This window comes from Ranitomeya imitator, chromosome 3 (genome assembly GCF_032444005.1).
Source record: "Ranitomeya imitator isolate aRanImi1 chromosome 3, aRanImi1.pri, whole genome shotgun sequence".
NCBI classification, from domain to species: domain Eukaryota; kingdom Metazoa; phylum Chordata; class Amphibia; order Anura; family Dendrobatidae; genus Ranitomeya; species Ranitomeya imitator.
Genome location: NC_091284.1, coordinates 328,386,031 through 328,413,341, shown reverse-complemented (window position 1 = coordinate 328,413,341; position 27,311 = coordinate 328,386,031). Strand labels below are relative to the sequence as shown.

Genomic DNA, 27,311 nt, shown 5'->3' with positions numbered 1-27,311 from the left:
ATGAGCTCCAACCACCTTTATGGGGTCCGTTTAGTTTCCATTAGGCTATGTGCACACGTTAAATTGGACCCTGCGGATTTTTCTGCAGCAGATTTGGTAAATCCGCAGTGGAAAACCGCTGCGGATTTACCGCAGATTTACCGCGGTTTTTCTGCAGTTTTCACTGCGGTTTTACAATTGCGGGTTCCCATAGGGGCAGTTGATCCGCAGAAAGAAGTGACATGCTGCAGATTGTAAACCGCTGCGTTTCCACGCGTTTTTTTCCGCAGCACGTGCACAGCGTTTTTGGTTTCCCATAGGTTTACAATGAACTGTAAACGCATGGGAAACTGCTGCGGACACGCAGCTGCGGAAACGCTGCAAATCCGCAGCAAAATCCGCATCGTGTGCACATACCCTTAGGGAAGCCGTTATTTTACTGGACAAAAAGCATAGCAAGCTGCCCTATTTCTTTCTGCAAAATACCGGTATTTGCAATGCAGCCTCCAATGCAAATGTAGTACTAGCCTAGTATTTCCTACAAAATGAACATTTCACTGCTAGCTGTATTTTTTATTGTATTTGTACTTTTTTTTATAGGTCTTACTGCACACATTGAAGTCGTCCGAGTTGTATATGACCCGAAAGTGATTAGTTATAAATCATTGCTGAAATTCTTCTGGGAAAATCACAACCCAACAGACGGTATGATATGTATTAATACGTGGTTTTCTAAAACATAGAGGAATATTTTATAATAAATAGATATTTCATATTTTATATACTTGGAATATGTGGGAGCCCAAAGGCTATGTGCACACGTTGCGGATTTTGCTGCGGATCTGCAGTGGATTGGCCCTGCGGATTCACAGCAGTTTTCCATGCGTTGTACAGTACCATGTAAGCGTATGGATAACGAAATCCGTAGTGCATATGCTGAGGAAAAAACGCATGGAAACGCTGCATTGTCTATTCCGCAGCATGTCAATTCTTTGTGCGGATTCCGCAGCTGTTTACACCTGCTCCACAACAGGAATCCACAGGTGTAAAACCGCAGGTGGAATCCACACAAAAACTGCAGGAAATCCGCGGTAACTCCGCAGGTAATCCGCAGTGCGTTTTACCTGCGGATTTTGCAAAAACAATGCGGAAAAATCCGCACACGAATCTGCAACATGTGCACATAGCCTAAAGCTGGGGAGCAGATATCATCTCAAATACAATTCGGTCAAAGTTTATGATCACCTTAGAACACAATTTCTAATAAAACATTAAAGAATTAACCTACATAAGAAATTGAGTAACATTGTACATACAGTATGATATATGCCTTTACTAATACTATGAGTTACAGCCTGTGTTAATATTCAGTGTTGTGTCCACAATTTTGCTGATTCAGGAAAATGAAACTGTCTCTAACCTTCTCATCCTGAACTGTGCTCATCCTAAAAGCGTGTTGATGGTTTCCAGTAAACACCAGCAGAATTATGAATACAGCTCTGAAGTACAATACATGTTAACTACCAGATAAGTAATACAATATATTTACATCTTTTTATATAAACTGTCTGAATATAAGAGTGAATGGTGAATATACCATGTAACTTCTTTCCGAACTTGGGCGTAATAGTACGCCAATGTCTGACTCCGGCGCTGAGCCAGCACCTTTCCAGGCACATGTCAGCTGATATATACAACTGACATGTGCCCGCATCAGCCGTAGGTGGAATTGTGATCTACACCACCTGTGTATCTCTATTTTCTCTGCATCTAATCCAGTTATTAGTTTAGGGCCTAGGAGCAGTGTCTGCACGTCAGCAGAGTAGCCCGCCTGTGAAACAAACTATACCGCCTGTGTATCTCTATTTTCACTGCATCTAATCCAGTTATTAGTTTAGGGCCTAGGAGCAGTGTCTGCACGTCAGCAGAGTAGCCCGCCTGTGAAACAAACTATACCGCCTGTATATCTCTATTTTCACTGCATCTAATCCAGTTAATAGTTTAGGGCCTCAGTGTCTGCACGTCAGCAGAGTAGCCTGCCTGTGAAACAAACTATACCGCCTGTGTATCTCTATTTTCACTGCATCTAATCCAGTTATTAGTTTAGGGCCTAGGAGCAGTGTCTGCATGTCAGCAGAGTAGCCCGCCTGTGAAACAAACTATACTGCCTGTGTATCTCAATTTTCACTGCATCGAATCCAGTTATTAGTTTTGGGCCTAGTACCACAGTTTGGCCACGCAGTTCTGCTCGGTTTTCAGCTATTTGTTGTTGTGCCAACAACTACAGATACAGATTTGCCAATTAGTTAAGCACTAAAATGAGTGGCAAAAGGCCTGCTGCTGGAGGAAAGGGGAATAGGCGTGTTGGAAAGGGAAAAAAAGGTTGTGTCCGTGGGGTAGGTGGTAAAGCAACAGTAACATCTGCAGAAGAAAGACCATCTTCCAGCCAAAGTAAGATGTTTACTTCTTTTCGTGGACAATCTGATATGATCCCTTTCTTACGACCATCGCTACAAGCATCGCCAAAAATTCCAGATGAGGCACAAAAACAGCAGGTGCTTGGACGGATATCAAGTGCTCGTTCAAGTGGGCTCTCCTCCATGTCAACTTCAACATCACAACTACTCTAGTCCTCAGAGTTGTCACCCCAATCGCACATGCTTCCTCACAGCTCCCAAGTCTCCAGCTGCCCGTCTGAGCATGGGCTAACACACATGGTTGAGTCTGTAGAGCTGTTTACGCATACTGTAGCCTGGGAATCAGAGGTCTGCTCCAGAGCTTCTGTGAATCCAGACGAGGAAATGATCTGCACTGATGCTCAGAATCTTTGTGAGTCGGATCCAGGCCCAGATGAAGAAGGTTCTCAGCATAATGTAGACCCTCGTTCCCAAACTGTAACTCCTGTTGGTGGAGACAAGGAGGAAGATGATGATGAGACTGAGATACCTGATTGGAATGAAAACTTGACTTTTCGGTCGGGGCAGGAAGAGGTTGGCTCTGAGGACGATGGGTGTGAGAACACACAGGATGATGATGACGAGGTCGTAGACCCCACTTACTGTCAACCCCCAGTCCGCCAGTCCATGAGGTCAGCAGAGGAGAAGGAGGAGGATGCTAGTGACAAGTCTGACGACGAGGTAATGGTGCGCCTTCCTGGACAGAGACAGAGTACTGGAAGCACGTCAACAACTGCATCCTCAACCCCAACTGTGCCTCAGACCAGAAGTCGTGGTGGCTCTTCAGGTCGCACGTGCTCTAAGCCTTGCATAGCCTGGGCATTTTTTGACATCGCAAAGGATGACTCAACTCCTGTTGTCTGTAAGATTTGTCAACAAAATCTCAGTAGAGGCCAACAAATCATTGGCTTGAGTACTTCATGCATGAACCGTCACATGGATATGAAGCATAAGTTGCAGTGGGAAGCTCACTGTGCTACAATGCGGCCTAGTGGGCTGGGTCAACGACCGTCTGCCCCATCAAGTGCATCCGCGTCCTCTTCATCCTCTGTGACTGTGGGGACAGCAGTCGCACATGGTTTTGGATGCAGACCTTCCACCTTTTTACCCGCAACAGCCAGTGTGATTGGCAGGTCGTTAGGACATTTGCTAGTGGAAACACCTGCTGGTGTTGAGCGCTCTCCGACATCGACACCACATTTTGATCCAGGCAACATAACATCTCCACCTGCACCTTCCTAACAGACCAGCAGTTTGCCGTGGACACCCTACTCAACTCTGTCTAAGCATGGCAGCCAGCCCTTAGTCCCTCAGATGTGGACAAGTAAAAGACCATTTCCTCCTAGCCATGACAAAGCTAAGAGGTTGAATTTCTCCATCTGCAAGCTGTTGGCTACAGAAATGCTGCCTTTCCGCCTGGTGGACACAGAGGATTTTCGAGACCTTATGTCCGTCACAGTACCCCAGTACCAGATGCCATTCGCCACTACTTCTCAAAGAAAGCTCTGCCTGTGCTACACCAGCATGTCGCACACAACAGCACCGCTTCCTTGAGAAACTCTGTGTGTGATAGGGTGCATTTTACCACAGACACTTGGACGAGTAGACATGGACAGGGGCGTTACATGTCGGTGACTGGGCACTGGGTAACTACGGCGACATCAGGAGAAGGGGCTGCTGTTCAAGTCTTGCCGTCGCCATGAGTTGCTCATTGATCCTCTGTATCTAGAAGATCCTCCACTGCTTCTGCCTCCTCAACCTCCTCTCGGTCCTCCACCTGCACCCAAAGCCTGTCTGGTAATGCCACCCGCGTTGTAACTGCGCAGAAGGAATCCTGCACACCTCCTCACTATGCTGTCACCAGGGCTAAACGGCATCAGGCAGTGTTTACATTGAAATGTCTGGGAAATGTGAGTCACACAGCAGAGGAGTTGTGGTCAGCTCTGGAGATCGAGTTCCATCAATGGTTGTCTCCACTCAACCTGCAGCCAGCAACAATGCTGCAAACCTGGGTGCGGCCCTTCGCCGGGGCAATGTCACACACGTGCCTTGTATGGCTCACGTTTTGAACCTGGTTGTCCAGCAATTTTTATCCCATTATCCTGGACTAGATGGGCTTCTGCAGAGGGCACGGTCACTGTGTGCTCACTTCCACCGTTCGCATCCTGCAGCTCGACAACTTGCATCTCTACAGAAGTCGTTGGGCCTGCCAGTTCACCGGCTGAAATGCGATGTGCCCACACGGTGGAATTCAACTCTGCACATGTTGCAGCGACTGTGGCAGCACCGACGAGCCCTGGTGCAATACGTTATGACGTATAGCCTGGGCCAACGAGATCAAGAGGTGGGACAAATCACGCTGCAGGAGTGGTCTCAGATCAGGGACCTATGCACCCTTCTGCACAGTTTTGAAATGGCAACAAAGATGTTTAGTGCTGATGATGCCATTATCAGCATGACCATTCCAGTGATTTACATGCTGGAGCACACCTTACACAGTGTTCGGAGTCAGGTGGTGGAACAAGAGGAGGAGGAGGAGGAGGATGAGGAACAGGAGGAGTCTTATGCGGAAGGGATCATATCTCCAAGGTCAAGAAGGTTATTATTATTTATTTATATAGCACCATTGATTCCATGGTGCTTTACATGAGAAGGGGTTACATACAAGTTACAGATATCATTTACAGTAAACAAACTAACAATGACAGACTGATACAGAAGGGCGAGGACCCTGCCCTTGCGGGCTTACATTCTACAGGATTATGGGGAAGGAGACAGTAGGTTGAGGGTTGCAGGAGCTCCGGTGTAGCTTCGGTAGTGATGAGGCGGCAGCGGGGTCAGTGCAGGCTGTAGGCTTTCCTGAAGAGATGGGTTTTCAGGTTCCGTCTGAAGGATCTGAATGTGGTTGATAGTCGGACGTGTTGGGGCAAAGAATTCCAGAGGATAGGGGATATTCGGGAGAAGTCTTGGAGGCGGTTGGATGATGAGCAAATAAGTGTGGAGGAGAGAAGGAGGTCTTGGGAGGACCGGAGATCACGTGAGGGAAGATATCGGGAGATTAGTTCAGAGATATATGGAGGAGACAGGTTGTGGATGGCTTTGAAGGTCAGTATTAGTAATTTGAACGGGATACGCTGAGGGAATGGGAGCCAGTGAAGAGATTTGCAGATGGGGGAAGCAGAGGAGTAGCAGCGAGGAGAGAGATGAATTAGTCGGGCAGCAGAGTTAAGAATGGACTGGAGAGGTGCAAGGGAGGCCACAGAAAAGGATGTTGCAGTAGTCAAGGCGGGAGATGATGAGGGCGTGCACAAGTATTTTAGTGGATTGACAGTCGAGGAAAGGACGGATTCTGGAGATATTTTTGAGCTGGAGGCGACAGGAGGTGGAAAGAGCTTGGATGTGCGGTTTGAAGGACAGGGCAGAGTCGAAGGTTACTCCAAGGCAGCGGAGTTCCGGTACAGGGGAAAGCATGATGTCATTGATTGCGATAGATAGGTCAGGTAAGGAAGATCTATGGGATGGAGGAAAGATGATGAGTTCAGATTTGTCCACATTGAGTTTGAGGAAGCGAGAGGAGAAGAAGGAGGATATGGCTGATAGGCACTCTGGGATTCTGGACAGCAGAGCGGTGACGTCGTTGGCAGCACCAAGGCGGCTGGTATTGGAGGCTGGGGGAGAGGGGTTACCGAGGGCGCATGGTAGCAGCCAAACTGTTGAGGAAGGTGCAGGAGGCGAATTAGTGGAGGATGAACTGGCGCTGGGCATGGAAGACTCGTCAGATGAGGGAGACCTTGATCAAATTTCTGTTGTGCAAGGTTGGGGGGAGAGGGCAGACGAAGGAAGCATGATTCTCACCTCGCCACCACCAAGACAACAAGGACTTGGTCCTCCTGGATGCGCAAGACACATGAGTGTCTTCTTGCTGCACTACCTGCAGCTTGACCCTCGGATTGTCAGAATCCAAAGTAATGTTGACTACTGGGTTGCCACACTCTTAGATCCCCGCTACAAAAGCAAATTTGGCGAAATAATTCCTGCCATAGAAAGGGATTCGCGCATGTAGGAGTATCAGCAGAGACTGTTACAGAATCTAACATCTGCTTTTCCACAAAACACCAGTGGTGCACGTAGTCAATCTCTGAGTTCTAACTTGCCAACCGTAGGACTATCGAATTATCACTCAAACTGTAACAGTAAAATCGTATCTGGGGGTAATAGCAATTTTTTCCAATCGTTTCAAGATTTTTTAAGACCATCCTTTGCAAGGCCACAGGAGACAAGAAGTCTGATGCACAGCCAATGCCTAGAGAGGATGGTACAAGAGTATCTCCAAGTTAACATCGGTGCCATGACTGTGGAACTGGACCCTTGCTCATTATGGGCTTCCAATCTTGAAAAATGGCCTGAGCTCGCCACTCACGCCTTGGAGATCTTGTCGTGCCCCGCAGCCAGCGTTCTCTCTGAACGTGTGTTCAGCTCTGCTGGTGGTGTGCTGACATATAAGCACACGCGGCTGTCCAGTGACAATGTAGACAGACTAACTGTTACGCTCCCGCCTGCCTCGCTACTTGTGCCTCATACTTACCATGCTGCGGTGTTCCTGCTCGCTCCTGGCGCGTTCCTGCTCGTTCCCAGTCTTCTGCACTTCCTGCGCGCTTGGCTCCTGGTCATCCTCGGGTGCGCGCGCGCACTGGGGTCGGCGGCGCACGCGCACATTCTCCTCGCTGATCCCAGGCCGCTCTCTCTGGTAAGCTCTGTGCTTTGGAGGACTTCCACCCGGAAGCTATTTCTCCGTCCTCCTTATCAGGCCGCCTCTTCTCCCTGACATTGCCTGATTGTCATATGAGTTTCCATGTGACTCTGGCCCCACGTAGTCTTGTTGTTTTCTGTTCGCTGCCCGCCTGTATCAGCTGCCTTGTTGTTCTGCCGTACTGCTGTGTTTTCGTTCCCTTGTGTTTTCCCTCCGTCCTCCTGTTACCTTTTTCCCATTTGTTTTTCCCTTCCAGTGCCTCCCAACCTGTGTCTCCTGTTTTGCTCCCTACGGCCTTGCCTTCGTCGTGTCAACCAGTCTGCGCTCCGAACTTCACCTGTCTGGTTCTTGGTAACCTCCATTGCTCCCTGGTCCGTGTATCCTTCACTTCATCCTGCCTGCAATTTGTATTACTCCCTTTCCCGCACCTCTCCTTCAGGTACTAGCTGCCGCAACAGTAGTCTTCCTTGAACCTGCCCCGAACACTCCCTGTATAGGGGGTGGTCCTCCGGGTCCACTCGCCCTTGGGGGGTTCGCTGTCGCGGTCTAGCCGGTCCACCTTTTGGAGTTCCCTAGTGTTCTCACACTAACGTTCATCAAGATGAACATATCCTGGATCCGCAAGGACTTTTCTACCCCTTTGTCATCTTGGGGAGAATAAAAGCTTGATGATTTTTGAAAATCACCTCACCAACCGTTTTAAAAAACTCTGGTGAAATTGATGCCACTTAAGTGGAAAAATGGAGACTCTTTTATTTAGTCCCCTTGCTGAGTTTTATATGATGTTGCCATCGCCAATTCCAGGTGGGTGGGGTCGTCTGCAGAGTTGTTTCCTCATACTACGGTCTGGGATTCAGAGGTCTGCTCCAAAGCTTCAGTGTCTGCTAGTCAGCAGAGTAGCCCAGCCACTTACCGCCTGTTTACCTAAGTGCTATTTTTCACGGCATGTAGCCCAGGAAATCCTTTTCGGCCTCGTAGAATTTAGTGATACTCAGCAGCGTACCCCACCCATGAAGCAAGCTACACCAGCTGTTGATCTAATTACTAATTTTTAACTGCACCTAGCCCAGGAAATTGTTTTGTACCTAATAGCATTTTGTGCTACTCAGCAGAGTACCCCACCCATGAAGCAACCAACACCGCCTGTTGATGTAATTACAAATTTTTAACTTCATCTAGCCCAGGAAATTGTTTTGTACCTAATAGCACTTTGTGCTACTCAGCAGAGTACCCCACCCATGAAGCAAGCTACACCGCCTGTTTACTTAACTACTATTTTGTAACAGCATCTAGCCCAGGAAATCCTTTTGGGCCTAGTAGAATTTAGTGCTACTCAGCAGCGTACCCCACCCATGAAGCAAGCTACACCGCCTGTTTACCTAAGTACTATTTTTTAACGGCATCTGGCCCAGGAAATCCTTTTGGGCCTAGTAGCAATTTCTGCTACTCAGCAGAGTACCCCACCCATGAAGCAAGCTACACCGCCTTCTTTCTTTCTCAATCTAACCCCTCAGCTCTGGGGTGTCCACTCTCCCTCCAGCTCTCTCCTTCTCACAGGTGGACTACCACGTGTTTTCACACTGTGGCGAATCTTTTGGGCCCAGGCATAAGAAGTCGTCAAGGTAATGGATAATATGTGCTGCCTTACAAACGTCCATGACGACACATTCGAGGAAGCAACTAAACGCCTCAAATAGTGAGCAGGATATGGAGCATCCCATGGGCAAACAGCGATCTATGTAGTATGCTCCTTCACAGAAGAAGCCCATTGGGAGGACACTATTCAAGGGCACAGGTAGTAACATGAACGCCCCCTCAATGTCTGTTTTGGCCATTAGGGTGCCCCTTACCAACTTCTTGACCCGCTTGATTGCCTCGTCAAAGGAGGTACAGTACATAGAACTGTACTTGGTTCCGCGTCGATGTTGTCATTTACTGACCTGCCCCTTGGATATGACAAATGGTGGATTAGTCTGAATGTATTGGGTTCATTTTTTGGCACAACTCCCAACGGGGGTAACACTACGTCTTCTAAGGAAAGTGTTCTGAATGGACCCGCCGCCATTCTACCTAAAGATATTCCTTTTTTTATTTTTTTGTCAAGACGTCTGGGTGTTGGTAAAGTGAGTTTAGATATTTACTCCAGCCTTTCTTGATTTTAGAAGGGCATGACATGCCTATATCTGTGTCTCCTCCTCCTTTTACTCCTCCACCTCTTTTCTTTTCGCATGACTATATGTAGTTGTGACTTTTCCATGTTTGTTGTGTCTTCTGAGCAGTTTGTCAGCTTTTGGACACCTTTTAAGGTTTTTCTATGTGTTTTCCATGTGTTTGTATGTGTTTGTGTTTGCCTGCCATTGGTTTCAATGAGGTTCGACGGTGTTCGTCGAACGTTCGACGAACAGTTCGGCGAACACCTCCCTGTTCGACGAACCGAACCCGAACACTAGGGAGGTGGCTCAACACTAGTAATTACATGGTAAAAGTTTAAAGCCATAAAGGGGAAATAAAAAAGGGATACGTTATTAAACAACTGATTTAGACAGACCCTTGGCTTACTATATATGGAAAGAGAGTAATTCATAGATCCTGGAGTGTTTTGGCACTACTGTCTGGCAGAGCATGTTGTGATTCTAATTTTAGAACACGTTAGATATTTCTTACTAGACTGTGATAAGAAGTAAGAATAACCATGACAATATAATCCCTTTCCATAAAAGTATCACTCCATCTGTCAATGCAGGAATGAAGCAAGGAAAGGAAATAGGTACTCAGTACCGCTCTGTGATATTCACCTACAGCGATCAACAGAGAGAAGCAGCTCTTCAGTCAATAGACAGCTACCAAAAGGTAAATATTCAACAGAATTCAATTCCATCTCCCAAGTAACATTCCATATATATACTGTATATATAATCGTCTAAGGGGTACTTCTGTCTGTTTGTCTGTCTTTCTGTTTGTTTGTCTGTAACAGAAATCCCGCATCGCTGATTGGTCGCGACCAATCAGCGACAGGCTTAGTGCAGCCGCGTATTGGCCTCTCCCTACTCTCCTCCAGTCAGTGTACCCTCCCTACTCCCTTCCAGTCAGTGCCAGTGTGTCGCCCCATCCCGGACCAACTTTTTACTATTGATGGTGCCTATGCAGCATGAATAGTAAAAAGATATGTTAAAAATAATAAAAAAATAAAAATTAGTGGTATTCTCACCTTCCGCCATCCACCGAAGCTGTCCCGCTTCACGCGATGCGGACGCCAGCATCCGTTCCCAGTGATGCATTGCGAAATTACACATCTGGGTAATTCCGCAATGCATCAATAGGAACGGAAGCTGCCGGCCGCATCACGAAGAGCAGGCAGCTTCGGTGGACTCCGGAGGGTGAGGATATAGCTATTTTTTATTTTAATTATTTTTTTAACAGGGATATCATGCCCACACTGCTATATACTGTATGGGCTGTGTTATATACTATGTGGGCTGTGTTATATACTATGTGGGCTGTGTTATATACTGCATGGGCTGTGTTATATACTACGTGGCTGCTATACACGATGTGGCTGCTATATACTACGTGGCTATGCTATATACTACGTGGCTGTGCTATATACTACGTGGCTGCTATATACTACGTGGCTCTCTGTGTTATATACTAAATAGGCTGTGCTATATACTACGTGGCTGTGCTATATGCTACGTGGCTGCTATATACTACATGGCTGTCTGTGTTATATACTACATGGGCTGTGCTATATACTGCGTGGCTGTGCTATATGCTATGTGGCTACTATATACTATATGGCTGTGCTATATACTATGTGGCTGTCTGTTATATACTACGTGGCTGTCTGTGTTATATACTATGTGGGCTGTGCTATATACTACGTGGCTGTGCTATATACTACGTGGCTGCTATACACTACGTGGCTGTGCTATACACTACGTGGCTGTGCTATATACTACATGGCTGTGCTATATGCTACGTGGCTGTGCTATATGCTACGTGGCTGTGTTATGTACTACGTGGCTGTGTTATATACTACGTGGGCTGTGTGATATACTATGTGGCTTTGCTATATACTACGTGGCTGTGTTCTATACTACGTGGCTGTACTATATCTTGCGCCCCGAACACCCGACATTCAGCGCCCCTAACCCCTGACATCCACAGGATTTGAACCACGCTTCGCTGTTTGGATGTGCCCGGCCAGCCGCGACCAATCAGAGACAGGCGCAGTCCGGCCACAAATTGGCGCGGGATTTGAACGACGCTTCACTGATCGGCCAGCCAGGCGCGACCAATCAGCAATATTGGCGTGGAATTTAACCTCCACTCACAGCGCGACGTACATACATACATATTCTAGAATAACCGATGCGTTAGAATCGGGCCACCATCTAGTCTATCTATATAATCATCTAAGGTCCATTTCCGTCTGTCTGTCTGTCTGTTTCTCTGTCATGGAAATCCCGCATCGCTGATTGGTCGCTGCCGGTCGCGACCAATCAGTGACAGGCTTTGTGCGGCGGCGAATTGGCCCCTCCCTATTCTCCTCCAGTCAGTGCCCCCTCCCTACTCCCCTCCACTCAGTTCCAGTGTGTCACCCCATCCCGGACCAACTTTTTACTATTGATGCTGCCTATGCAGCATCAATAGTAAAAAGATATAATGTTAAAAATAATAAAAAAATAAAAAATCATTATATACTCACCTTCCGTCGCCTCAGCAGCTTTCCCGCTCCTCGGCAGCTTCCATTCCCAGAGATGCATTGCGAAATTATCTAGATGACTTCACGGATTATTGCCGCAAAGCATCCATGGGAACGGACCTGGCGGGAGCATCGCTAAGGTCTGGGCTGGATCCGGGGGCTGCCGGAAGGTGAGTATTTTTTATTTTAATTCTTTTTTTTAATAGGGATATGGTGCCCACACTGCTATATATTACATGGGCTATGTTATATACTATGTGGGCTGTGTTATGTACTACGTGGCTGTTATATACTACGTGGGCTGATATACTACATGGCTGCTATATACTACATGGCTGTGCTATATACTACGTGGCTGTGCTATATACTACATGGCTGTGCTATATACTACGTGGCTGCTATATACTACGTGGCTGTGCTATATACTACGTGGCTGTCTGTGTCATATACTACGTGGCTGTGCTATATACTACATGGCTGCTATATACTACGTGGCTGTGCTATATACTACATGGGCTGTGTAATATACTACGTGGCTGTGCTATATACTACATGGCTGTGTTATATACTTCGTGGCTGTGCCATATACTGCGTGGCTGTGCTATATACTATGTGGCTGCTCTATACTACGTGGCTGTGTTATATGCTACATGACTGTGTTATATGCTACATGACTGTGTTATATGCTACGTGGCTGTGCTATATATTACGTGGCTGTGCTATATAGTACGTGGCTGTGTTATGTACTACGTGGCTGTACTATATCCTGTGCCCCGAACCCTCAACATCCTGCGCCCCGAACCCTCGACATTCAGCGCCCCGAACCCCCAACATCCTACGACCAATCAGCGACAGGCGCAGTCCGGCCACGAATTGGTGCAGGATTTGAACCACGCTTTGCTGATTGGTCGCGCCTGGCCGGCCGCGACCAATCATTGAAATTGGTGTGGGATTTAAACACCGCTTCGGTGATTGGTCATGCCCAGCTGGCCCCGACCAATCAGCGATATTGGCGCGGGATTTAAACACCGCTTCGCTGATTGGTTGTGCCCGGCCGGCCGCGACCAATCAGCGATATTGGCGCGGAATTTAGCCCCCACTCACAGCGCGACATGCATACAGACATATTTTAGAATACCCGATGCATTCGAATCAGGCCACCATCTAGTAAATTAGAATGCCGATGGATTGCTTCATTGTCATACTGGCCTACCACCAGCAGAGGGCACTCATGAATAGGGTTATCTTAAGAAAGAAGTCAAACTAGTCTGCATTTAGCTACAATATTACACTACACACTTGGCAATGCCCAGAGATGCCTACTTGGCAAATATGTCAAATAATGCTTAACAGACTGCCGCAGAAAACCAAAAAAAAAAAAACACAGAAAAAGTCTTGTTAATATCTCATGAAGTGCTCAACCATATCACCCAACCAGTTTTATTTTCCTGATGTCAGCACACTCACTAATTGGCACAGATTCATAAGAGCGTGCTCGAGTTTACTAAAGGTACCTTCACACATAACGATTTCGTTAACGATATCGTTGCTTTTTGTGACGTAGCAACGATATCGTTAACGAAATCGTTATGCGTGACGGCGACCAACGATCAGGCCCCTGCTGGGAGATCGTTGGCTGTGGGGAATGATCAGGACCTTTTTTTGGTCGCCGATCACCCCGCTGTCATCGCTGAATCGGCGTGTGTGACGCCGATCCAGCGATGTGTTCACTGGTAACCAGGGTAAACATCGGGTTACTAAGCGCAGGGCCGCGCTTAGTAACCCGATATTTACCCTGGTTACCATTGTAAAAGTTAAAAAAAAAAACAGTACATACTCACATTTCGATGTCTGTCAAGTCCCCCGGCGTCAGCTTCCCGCACTGACTGTGTCAGCGCCGGCCGGCCGTAAAGCAGAGCACAGCGGTGACGTCACCGCTCTGCTTTACGTCCGGTGCTGACAGGGCAGGGAAGCTGACGCTGGGGGACGTGACAGGAATGTGAGTATGTACTGTTTGTTTTTTTTTAACTTTTACAATGGTAACCAGGGTAAATATCAGGTTACTAAGCGCGGCCCTGCACTTAGTAACCCGGTGTTTACCCTGGTTACCCGGGGACTTCGGCATCATTGAAGACAGTTTCAACGATGCCGAAGTCGTTCCCCTGATCGTTGGTCGCTGGAGAGAACTGTCTGTGTGACAGCTCCCCAGCGACCAAACAACGACTTAGCAACGATTACGGCCAGGTCGTATTGCTGGTCGTGATCGTTGGTAAATCGTTTAGTGTAACTTTATTATTCTTTTGCAAAATTGACGCTCTCATTTACAAAAGAAAAATTAAATTGTGAGCCCAATGGGTTCAGAGGCATAGTGTATACTTTGTACAACTCTATGGAATATGCTGGCGCCATGATAAATTACAGCTGCACATAGTTCACTTCATGCTTTACAACACAACCATAGTACGCCAAGAGCCACACTGTGTTCTAGCATATGTACACCATGCCTGCAGGTGTGTGCTACAGAAAAGCTCCCAGACTTCAGGGAACGCCATACACAGCCCCAAGTACTGATAAAAGCTGTGAGCATATCATCATGCACATGGGATAAGACCTAGCCCGTGCTGCCCACTGTACCTCCCTGTAGCCTGAATTATTGTACTTTATGGCTGCAATACATATGTAAAATCTGAAAATTTCATACTTTATGAGAAGTGGAGTACTTTTCCGTTTCTGAGGAGACATGGAGGGGTGCAGGTGTTGTGATTGTAAGACAGGCAAAAAATTACAACTGTCTAAGGCTGCCGTCACACTATCAGTATTTGGTCAGTATTTGGAAGCCAAAACCAGGAGTGGGTGATAAATACAGAAGTGGTGCATATGTTTCTATTATACTTTTCCTCTATTTGTTCAACTCCTGGATTTGGCTTACAAATACTGATGTAAAATACTGACCAAATACTGATAGTGTGACGGCAGCCTAAAATAAACCTAAGGCTTGATTCATTAATGTATTCTGGTGCATTTTTTGGGTACCCAGGAGACAGAAACAATAGAAGAGAAAGGCCCCTTTCACACATCATTTTTTTGACGTCAGTCAGATTGTGAAAAACTGATGCAAAGGATTCATTTTTTCGACGGATCCAACTAGTGGATCCGGTGAAAAAACGGACCCGTCACATCAGTTTTCCATCCATTTCTTCAGTTTTTTTAATCCATTTTATGACAGATCCGTTTTTTAAAAACGCCCATGGGAGGCTCCCAAACGTTATTGGCTACTGAAAACCTATATATACAGTGTTTCTACAGCCCATCTTTTGCAGGTTGTAGAGCAAGTGGCAAAAATGGAAGGCGTGATTGCTAACATTGTGAAGATCTATGTGGATTTTACTTTTGAGGCGAATAAAAATAAAATTATCATTCTCGGCAGCACATTGTCCTGTGGAAACAGTACATGTGCTACTGAGAACAACGACAATTCATATACACAGAACAGTCTACTACTAATTGCTCAGTGCGCAAAAGAGATGCGGTCTGTCTGTCCGAATAGGCCACTAAATGACCATCAGTAGCCAGGTATTCTAAAGGAGCCCAAGGGCTACGTGGCCACATTGCAACAGCTGCATGCAGCCAAAACCATGTATGAGATGGATTGTGAATTGGTCCAAAAGATTGTACAAAACTATGTGGTCATTAACAATCATATTTTCAGGTAAAACTGCCCAGTAAATAAACAGGAAACCCTTGCCCATAAAATTAAGTTTTGGTTTAGCCGCATGTTGCCGACTGTTGTGTTACATAACATCAGTAAAGACCACACAGTTAGGCTAGGGTCACACTGCGTTAGCAGCAGCCCACTCAGCACATACGCTAACGGGCTGCTGCTAGCGCAAGTGCCTGCGCTACATCACGCTAGCGCAGATGGAGCTTCTGCTAGCTCCATCTGCACTAGCAGTGACGGACCCGGAAACGCTGCAGCCAGCGTCTCGGGTCCGTCACTCAAATGATGGCACATCGCTAGCGCACCCCCAATGTGGGCGTGCGCTAGCGATGCGTTCGCCATTACTAGCAATGGCGGTGTTAACGGACTACGTTACACCGCGTTATGCAGCGGTGTAACGTAGTCTGTTAAACGGACTCCTGAAACACAATGTGACCCCAGCCTCACAATTGTGAGGAACATCTGTCATTGGGGCAAAATTGGAACAGAAAGCAAGGTGCAGATATATATATATATATATGATGATTCCTGTCTTCTGTCCACAGGAGCTTAAACATTGTAACTTGGGAGCCATCACCACTGAGATCCTCCCCGTTCCAGAGTTTTATTATGCTGAGGATTACCACCAGCAATATCTGCAGAAAATCCCAGATGGCTATTGTGGGCTGAAAGGAACTGGAGTGTCCTGTGTGCTGTGAACGCCTGGATGCTATTCTTCCCGGCACAGTTTAGGCATGTGATGTTAATAAAGCTCAGATACATCTGCTGATAGGTCTGTACATTCTGACTTTTCACATTAACTCACCATAAACCGTGACATGTATGGATCTAACATCACTGTCCATTCCACATCATGTGGCTAAATCCAATACACGGGATAACAATACATGTCTATATAGTCAATGCCTGAGCGGATTAATGGTGCATGCACCTTACTGGCCCAATATTTTCAGCAAGACTGAACTGGCCATTTACATATAGCGATATGTTGCTGAAAACGTACAAATCAAGAGCAGACAATGGGCCAAGATCACAGCTTGTGCTAAAACTCCTCACTTTGCTGCTGCATTGTGTATATTGGATTTGTTGGAAGGATACATCTGTGTTTCAGTCATTTCCATGCTTTTCATGTCTCTATTTCTTGTGGCTTTGTAATATCTTTACTCTTTACTCAAGCTTTAATCTGCACTATTATTACATAAATGTCCGGCGGGTCTTTGATTCCCTCACACTAGTGCTGCCCCCCATCTTGTAATCATGCTCCTCTATTTGCAATAGACATAACCTGCAAGAGCGACGTCACTGTCGGCTCCTTGTAAATCTTGACATTCAGCCTCCCTGCGCATGCGCCATGGTTGCCACCATGACTTTTTATTTCTTCTGGATGGCTTATCAAAATCACAGACAGACAATATAGTTTACGGACACATTGAAGACTATAATAAATCCTTTTGATACATGATCCATATCTATACCCCATAATTCTGACATCAGCTGCATTCACTGTACAGTGATGATAATTGCAGTCAAAATAATCTGTATACGATCTTCAAAAAAATCACAGACACCCTCCATATTTTTAGAGACAGGGCAAAAAGTTCCTTAATTTTATAGACTGGAATTTCTGGACGACTGGCAACCCTGGCATGCGCAGTGTACTCATGAAGTTGGAGAGCGTACGTCTGGTATCATTGTGCATGGAGGAGATTTACAAGAAACACACGGTGATGTTGCTATCACCGGACATGTCCCATACAATATCATGGGTATGAGTGTTATCTGTGAAAGCCATGAGTAGCACTCATAGGCAAAAATCGGACATGTGAATGAGGCTTTATTTAAAGAATATGGCTCAATCTAAGTCAGACCTTCAAAACACATATTAAGTATTAAGGCCCCAATTCATTAAGCTTTTTCGTCAGGAAACCGCCGTAAAAAGATTCAAATTGATTTCACAACGAGAGGTCGTACAAGAATTTTTGGAACTTTTAGCATTTTCATGGCTTTTTTGCCCAGCTCCAACAAAATAAGTGGGTCTAGGCGTAACGGTGCTTTGTAATCCCCACTTATCAAGTATGCGCCTCTTAATGAATTGTGTGCCTCGCATTTCACTTCATCCCCTCATCTAGACCAGTGTAAAAAATGCCACTCTTGATGAATTAGGTAATTAGGGTCAACATGTATCATGGCAAGAACAAAGGAGATTTCTGAGGACCTGAGAAGAGTTGTTGATGCTCTTCAGACTGCAAAAAGTTACAAAACCATTTCTAGAGAGTTTGAACGCCACCAAATCACAGTAAGACAGATATTGTACCAATGTAGGAAATTCAAAACCATTTTTACCCTCCTAAGGAGTGGTCGACAGTAGTCCGCAAGGTCACAAAAGAACCCAAGGTAGCCTCTATGCAACTAAAGGCCTTACATTTGCCAGTGTTAATATTCATGAGTCCAACATCAGAAGAACACTAAATAATAATAATGTGCATGAATGGATTGCAAGGAGAAAGCCACTGCTCTACAAAAATAAGATTACTCTCCATTTACCATTTGCTAAAGAACACTAGAAAAACCAGAAGTCTATTTGTAGATCTATGAGACCAAAATAGGGATTTTTGGTTTAAACCCAATGTGTTTTGTTAGGAGAAAGAAAACCACTGCATTACAGCATAAAAACAATGTACTTCTGTGAAACACGGTGGTAGTATGATAGTTTGGGCCCATGTTGCTGCATTTATGCCAAGATAGCTTACCATCATTGATGGAACAACGAATCCAGAATTATAACAGTGAAATCTAAAATAAATTGTCAGGACTTTTGTCCATGAGCTGAATCTCAAGAAAATGTGGGTAATGCTGGCAAGACAAATGTTTAGATTCAGCTATTGCTACAAAAGAGGTCACACCAGATCCTGAATGCAAAGGTTCACATTCTTCTGCCACTCACGGATGTGATATTGGATTAAAACATAAAGTTTAATACTTTGGACTTATTTGTTTGATTTGTCTCCATTTATGTACATGTCGTACATGTGGGAAAAATCTGATGTACCGTAAATTTAGTTAAAATTTGTGTAGAAATATGGAAAATTCGGAATGGCTCATAAACTTACAAGCATGGCTGTACAGTAGAACCCTCGCTCTAACCAAACCTCGATGAAAACCTGATCCAGCACACAGATGAAAATTGGTCTATGTTTTTTGCTTGTTTTTTTATGGGGGCGGGGTGGGGATAAAAAAATTAAGTCTTAATGAGTGCGAAGGATAAATTTACATACAGCTTTTTTTAAAAATCACCATGACGTTGATTCATCAAGACTAGTATTGATGCAGACTCCTCTGGAGGAAAATACACATGTGGTCAAAATTGTTGGTACCCCTCGTTTAATGACAGAAAAACCCACAATGGTCACAGTAATAACTTGAATCTGACAAAACTAATAATAAATAAAACATCTATGACAATGAACAAATGAAGTCAGACATTTCTTTTCAATGATGCTTCCACAGGATTTAAAAAAAAAAAAAATAAAACTCATGAAATAGGTCTGGATAGAAATGATGGTACCCCTGAAAATAATGTGATAAAAGGGACATATTAAATCAAGGTGTGTCCACTAACTAGCATCTCAGGTGTCTACAATATTGGAATCAGTGAGTGGGCCTGTATATAGGGCTACAGATATTCACTGTGCTGTTTGGTGACATGGTGGGTATCACACTCAACATGGACCAGAGGAAGAGAAGGAAAGAGTTGTCTCAGGAGATTAGAAAGAAAATTATAGACAAACGTGTTAAAGATAAAAGTTATAAGACCATCTCCAAGCAGCTTTATGTTATTGTGACTACAGTTGCACATATTATTAAGAAATTTAAAATCCATGGGACTGTAGCCAATCTCAATGGATGTGGCCGCAGGAGGAAAATTGATGACAAATCAAAGAGATGGATAATACAAAAGGTAACAAAGGAGCCAAGAAAAACTTCTAAACAGATTAAAGTTGAACTTCAAGCTCAAGGAACATCAGTGTCAGATTGCACCATTCGTCGTTGCCTGAGCCAAAGTGGACTTCATGGGAGACGACCAAGGAGGACACCATTGTTGAAAAAAATCATAAAATGCCAGACTGGATTTTGCCAAACTACATGTTGACAAGCCGCCAAGCTTCTGGGAAAATATCCTATGGACAGATGAGACAAAAAAGGAAGTTTTTGCCAAGGCACATCAGCTCTATGTTCACAGACGGAAAAATAAAGCATATCAAGAAAAGAACACTGTCCCTACTGTGAAACATGGAGAATACTCTGTTATGTTCTGGGGCTGCTTTGCTGCATCTGGCACAGGGTGTCTAGAATCTGTGCAGGGTACAATGAAATCTCAAGACTATCAAGGGATTATAGATAGAAATGTGCTGCCCAGTGTCAGAAACCTTAGTCTCATTCACAGGTCATGGGTCTTGCAACAGGATAATGACCCAAAACACACAGCTAAAAATACCCAAGAATGGCTAATAGGAAAACATTCGACTATTCTGAAGTGGCCTTCTATGAGCCCTGACCTAAATCCTATTGAACATGTTTGGAAAGAGCTGAAACATGCCGTCTGCAACCTTCAAACATGAGACAACTGGAGCAGTTTGCTCTTGAGGAGTGGGCCAAAATACCTGTCGAGAGGTGCAGAAGTCTCATTCACAGTTACAGGAATCGTTTGATTGCAGTGATTGCCTCAAAAGGTTGTGCAACAAAATATTGGGTTAAGGGTACCATCATTTTTGTCCAGGCCTATTTTGTGAGTTTTATTTTTTTTTAAATTCTGTGGAAGCATGGTTGAAAAGCAATGTCTGACTTTCATTTGTTCATTGCAAATAAAAAGAATAAAGTGGTCTCGATGGAGCGCTGATGACAGAGGCCACTGGAGCACAGCTTTAGGAGATTTAAATCTTTAATCACAACGTGTTTCAACAGCCAATCGCTGTCTTCTTCAGGTGGCAATAAGTAAAAAGGTTAAAAAGGAAGAAGGAAGTATTTAAAGGGACAAAGACCAATGAAAATTAAGGAGGGAGGTGCAAAAGAGGAAAAGGGGGGAGGAGGTACAAAAAGTGATAAATAAACAGTAAGATGGTATACACAAAATGCAATTATGCTATAAAATATTAAAAATATTAAAAACCAAAATAGATATAAAATGTGTATAAAAATAGCATGATAAACAACCATAATACACAGTTAAAAGAACAGACAAAAAAATCATCAAAAGTGTATGTAAGATAAAATAAATGTCACATTATTTAGCCACATTTTCTATTGTAAGATAAAGTCCCTCAGGGGAAAGAGTGCAAAATTTAAAAGTCCAAAAGCTCTCCCTATGAATTAATCTCCTATACCGGTCAGGAACATTAACAGGTGTGTAATCAATAATAATAAGATTCAAATGGCTGGGATCTTTCTGATGTGTTAGTGAAAAATGCTTAGATAGATGACTGGCAGTTGACATAATAGTTGATATTAAAATTAGTGCCCGTGATAGTCGATTTAAATTGTTTAGCACCATGCACAATAGAAGTGCAGCAGAGGCATTTTGGCGCCTTACATGCGAAGCAACCAGGATTACGCGTATTAGTGATTGATGGAGGATGAGTATTGAGCTTCAGATTACTGGGGGCAACCATATTCCGAAGATTACGGTTCCTTCTAAAAATAAATTTAGGTTTAGCAGGAAGATATTTTGAAAGGATCGGGCCCCCCATAAAATAAACCAATATTTTTTGAGTAAATCCTGGATGGATGCATGGGAATAATTATAAGTTGTAATAAAACTCCACTTCCTAATTTCAGAGGTTTCTTTCCTCTTATCGGTTTTAATCTTGCTGAGACAGTCTTTTTGAGAAAGGGATTGAACTTTATTAAAAGCATCGTGGATCAATTTTTTAGGGTATCCTTTCTCTAAAAAACGATTCTTAAAATCTTGGATTTCTTCTGAAAATCGTTCTCATTGATACAATTTTTTCGGATACGCCAATACTGGCCAAAGGGGATATTAGTGATCCACCTCAGAAGGTGACCGCTATTAAAAAGTAAATAACTATTTACGTCCACTTTTTTGAAAAATGTAGAAGTGTGGAATTTACCCATTGGGTCAACATGTATCATCAAATCCAATAATTGTATATTGGTATTTGACATTGAAGCTGAGAAGGATAAACCCCAAGAATTATCATTTACCCTCTGAATGAAGTCAGATGCTTTGTCCAAAGACCCCGTCCAAACTAGGAACAAGTCATCAATAAATCGGCGATACAAAGCTATTTTACCACTAGGATGAAGAAAAGGGGAAATGAAAAGTGCCTCAAAAGCCCCCATAAACAGGTTTGCAAAGCTGGGGGCGAATCTCGTCCCCATTGCACAACCATTCAACTGTCTGTAAGTAACATTCTCAAATGAGAATATATTATTGTTTAAAATAAATTTAATAGCATTAAGCAAAAATTCTTGCTGTGTGGGGGGCATGTCCTGATCATGGAGTAGAAATTGTTTTGTTGTTTCCAAACCACGGTCATGAGGTATGTTGCTATAAAGAGCTTGAACATCCATAGTTATCAGAATACAATCAGGATGGGCGGACAAGGAATGGAGATGGTTAATTAACTGGGACGAATCCTTTACGTAGGAGTCTAACTCAATAACATACTTCTGAAGGAAAAGATCCAGATAATGAGAAAGGTTACTGGTTATAGAACCGATACCAGAGATTATGGGGCGCCCGGGGGGATTTATTGGGTCCTTATGGATCTTAGGAAGAAAATAAAAGAAAGGAGCCTTAAAACGAGAGATGTTAAGAAATTTAAATTCCCTTCTGTTCAGGATGCCAAGAAAAAGAGCATTCTTTATAAACTTATTATATTGACCAAAGATGGATATGGAGAGATCCGGTTCAGCTCTTTCATAATACTCCAGATCACTCAAAATTCTCAGGCCTTCCTCTATATAACAAGTTCTATCCATAATGACTACCCCCCTCCCTTATCAGCACTCTTTATTATAATATCCTTATTGTCCCTAAGGGTATTTATAGCTAATTTTTCTGCTATGGTAAGGTTAGTATTCCTTTTTTTATTGAAAGATAAAGAGCGGACATCATTCAGAATGAGATGTTGGAAAGTTTCTATATGAGAGCCCCTATGATGAAGGGGGTAAAAATTACTGGATAATACTTGTGTATTAACATGTATATAGGGATCCTCTATATTAACGGGTGAAGGGGGGGGTCTGATGAGTAGTTTTGTTTCTTCCTTCCAATAAAAAATTACATTGGATAGTCAATTTATGCACAAATTCATTGAGATCCATGTAGAGATTGAATGTGTTAACTGGGGCGTCAGGACAAAAGGAGAGGCCATGTTCTAGTAGAGATTTTTCCTCATTTGTTAGATTGTGACTGGACAAATTAAAAATTCCCTTTTTTTAAATAGTATTAATATTCAGATTGCTTTTGTTTTTTTCGTCATTTGCTCTGCCAGTGGGATGGGATTTCTTAAGTGATTTTCCTTAAGATTAATTAATAGGGAGAGCTTTTGGATTTTTAAATTGGGCACTCTTTCCCCTGAGGGACTTAATCTTACAATAGAAAATGTGGCTAAATAATGTGACGTTTATTTTATCTTACATACACTTTTGATGATTTTTCTGTCTGTTCTTTTAACTGTGTATTATGGTTGTTTATCATGCTATTTTTATACACATTTTATATCTATTTTGGTTTTTAATTTTTTTTATATTTTATAGCATAATTACATTTTGTGTATAGCATCTTACTGTTTATTTATCACTTTTTGTACCTCCTCCCCTTTTTCTCTTTTGCACCTCCCTCTTTAATTTCCATTGGTCTTTGTCCCTTTAAATACTTCCTTCTTCCCTTTTAACCTTTTTACTTATTGCCACCTGAAGAAGACAACGATTGGCTGTTGAAACGCGTTGTCATTAAAGTTTTTAAACTCCTAAATCTGTGCTCCGGAGGCCTCTGTCATCAGCGCTCCATCGAGACCGCTATATTCTTTTTATTTGCATTGCTGCTCCCTCCTTGAGGGACTGCGGTGGGAGCTGCAGTTGACAAGCCAAATTGCCCTTCACCACTCCAGGACCATCCACCACGTGACCGGCAGGTCATTGATCACGTGGGACGCAGTATTCGGAGTCTCCTGCACGCCGACACATCTCTGGACTTCAATTGTCCATCATTGCCCTGCGCCTTCCGTGTGGAGGTCTGCAAGCTGCTGTTCATCTGTCGGACAGGACTGGGAATCCTTTTGAGCCATTCCACATTGTTATGCTTGTTCAGCATAACTGTCTGCGGTGAGTAGGTCTTTGACCTTTCTGCATTCTTTTCCCGGCTGATACCACTCATGTGCACTCCCCTCTCTTTGTTTTTAGGTTTCATTTGTTCATTGTCATAGATCTTTTATTTATATTTCTGTGACCATTGTGGGTTTTTCTGTCATTAAACGAGGGGTACCAACAATTTTGACCACTTGTGTACACTAAATTGAATTGTTAATGAATTTGTCAGAATTTGTATTCCAATTCAACTATAACTAAGCCATGCCCACTTGCCAAACGTTGACATAGGTGAAAAAATACCAAAAGTCGCAAAATTTCTGTGCAATTACATGTAATGTAAACATTTTGGGATATTTGCAACAGCCATATGCTAGCATTCTGGCACAAATTGTTTGGCTATTGCCACATATTTTGCAATATTTTTACCCTTTTTTTGTGCGTCTAAGCACTGTAAACAGCACATTTTTTGTGGTGTTTTTCATGCTTTTTAGACCTTGGAATTTTTGTGAAAACTTCATGTGGTTTTTATAAGCAAAAAAACTGAAAAAACTCTGTATGAAGCAATCCTTCTGAAGACAATGCTATAAGACATGATTGCGAGTGGTCATGTGGTTGATGTGGCAAAAAAACACATTCAGTTGACTGCATGACAAGTTTGCATAGAAAAGCATCAGGCCACGTTCAGACGTCTTTTTTTCACGTGTGTGTTCTATTTGTGGTTTTCACTGATTGAACTGAACCCCTTAAAATCTATGGAGCTGTTCACATGGCCATGTTTTATTGTGCAAAACAAATCAGAGACATGTCTGTTTGTGATTCACATAATATATTAAAATGACTCAAACAAGCCATTGAAAATCCGTGTGTAATCTGAGTGTTGACCGTGGTTAACATTGTAAGGTTGCATTCAGAAATCCGTACAAATCGGTACGAGCTCAGACTGCAGTGCCCAAGCTGGTCGCAAGTCTACTCACCCAAGCCTGACAACTTCATATATGTCTATGAAGCTGTCACGCTTGGGTCAGGAGACCCTCGATCAGTCTGTGCATTGCAGTCTGATCTTGGACCGATTTGTACATACGTCTGAATGCAACCTTAGGGTGGGTTCACACAAGAATATTTTCCAAGAGCCATCTGTGAAAAAAAGACAGTACACGGACCAATGTATTTCAATGGGGCTGTACAGATGAGAATTTTTTTTCACTAACCAAGTCTGCATGTGAGAAAAATCTCAACATGCACTAATTTCTTGCGTAAATCGGATGAGACTCACCCATTCAAGTCTATGGTTGCTAAGAAAAAAAAAATCAGACACCATATAAAGCTATAGTATAAAATCAGATTTTTATATGGATACATTACAATTTATTAACATAGGAAACTATAAATGGAAAGGAAATAGGAAAATATAAATTTGTACGGATTGCGTACAGATGACAAGTGAGAAAAAAATTGCCCAATTTCTCTGAATGAAACTGATCATTTTTCAGAAAGTTGTGTTAAGCTAGCGAAGTGAAAATCACTAATGATTGTAAGAACTGACAGCCTATCCTTTGCCATATAAACACAGACAACACATGGATGGCACAAGGACCCATAGACTTGTGTTGGTACTTTTAATCCATGCTGCCGAAAATAAAGGGACATGTGAATAGCAGCACAGATTGTAATGAGTACGTGTTCTACCCATGAAAAATCTGGATAGAACTCGTACGTGAAACACGGACGTATGAATGGTTGTGTATACAATTATTACATGCCGTCTACTGCATATTTTTGACTGCATTGACTAAATAACTGTGGCATCTGCCCTTGCCTTGAGGTCATATTCACATGATGTGTTTTTGATGCTTTCTTTTTTGCTGCAATTTTACAAATACATAGTGAAAATGTTTCCATGTCTTTGGAAAATTGTAGAAAAAAAACTCATCATGTGCGTGTGGCCTTAGGATCTTAGAATGCTATAATAAGAAACGACCAGTGAAGCTTATTAGGCACCAATCCCAACTTAGCGGTGTATATACCTTTAACCCCTTATTGACAGAGCCAATTTGGTACTTAAAGGGACACTGTCACCTGAATTTGGAGGAAACAATCTTCAGCCATGGAGGCGGGGTTTTTGGGTGTTTGATTCACCCTTTCCTTACCCGCTGGCTGCATGCTGGCTGCAATATTGGATTGAAGTTCATTCTCTGTCCTCCGTAGTACATGCCTGCATAAGGTGCAATCTTGCATTGCGCAGGCGCGTACTATGGAGGACAGAGAATGAACTTCAATCCAATATTGCAGCCAGCATACAGCCAGCGGGTAAGGAAAGGGTGAATCAAACACCCAAAAACCCCGCCTCCATGGTTAAAGATTGTTCCCTCCAAATTCAGGTGACAGTGTCCCTTTAATGACCAAGCCAATTTTTACAATTCTGACCAGTGTCACTTTATAAGTTTATAACACTGGAATGCTTTAACAGATCCCGCTGATTCTGAGAATGTTTTTTCATAACATATTGTACTTCATGTTAGTGGTAACATTTCTTCGATATTACTTGTGATTATTTATGAAAAAAATGGAAATATGGCGAAAATTTTTAAAATTTTGCAATTTTCAAACTTTGAATTTTTATGCCCTTAAATAAGAGAGATATTTCACACAAAATAGTTAATAAATAACACTTCCCACATCTCTACTTTCTCTACTTTACATCAGCACAATTTTGGAAACAAAAGTTTTTTTGTTAGGAAGTTATAAGGGTTAAAAGTTGACCAGCGATTTCTCATTTTTACAACAAAATTTACAAAACCATTTTTTTAGGGACCATCTCACATTTAAAGTCACTTTGAGGGGTGTACAGAAAATACCCAAACTTGACACCATTTTAAAAACTATACCCCTCAAGCTGCTCAAAACCACATTCAAGAAGTTTATTAACCTTTTACGTGCTTCACAGGAACTGAAACAATGTGGAAGAAAAAAATGAACATTTTACTTTTTTTTGCAAACATTTTACTTCAGAACCAATTTTTTTTATTTTCACAAGTGTAAAAAGAGAAAATGAACCACAAAATTTGTTTGTGCAATTTTTCCTGAATACGCCAATTCCCCATATGTGGGGGTAAACCACTGTTTGGACGCACGGCAGAGCTTGGAAGAGAAGGAGTTGTTTGACTTTTTCAATGCAGAATTGGCTGGAATTGGGATCGGACGCCATGTCGTGTTTGGAGAGCCCCTGATGTGCCTAAACAGTGGAAACCCCCCACAAGTGACACCATTTTGGAAACTAAACCCCTTAAGGAACTTATCTAGGTGTGTGGTGAGCACTTTGAACCCCCAGGTGCTTCACAGAAGTTTATAACGTAGAGCTGTGAAAATTAAAAA

The 27,311-nt window shown here is 43.3% G+C and overlaps 1 protein-coding gene across 2 annotated transcripts in view; it reads left to right on the top strand.

Annotated features, from left to right (window-relative positions):
• The window catches only part of LOC138669868 (peptide methionine sulfoxide reductase MsrA-like), a 110,802-nt gene extending 92,215 nt beyond the window's left edge, over positions 1 to 18,587 (top strand). For both annotated transcript variants that reach the window (XM_069756701.1, XM_069756700.1), the window contains 3 exons: positions 580 to 684; positions 9,929 to 10,035; positions 16,154 to 18,587. In XM_069756701.1, coding sequence (XP_069612802.1) covers positions 580 to 684; positions 9,929 to 10,035; positions 16,154 to 16,306 — 365 coding nt within the window. In that variant the 3' untranslated portion in view covers positions 16,307 to 18,587. The remainder of the gene's footprint in view (positions 1 to 579; positions 685 to 9,928; positions 10,036 to 16,153) is intronic.
• The last annotated feature ends 8,724 nt before the right edge of the window (positions 18,588 to 27,311 follow it).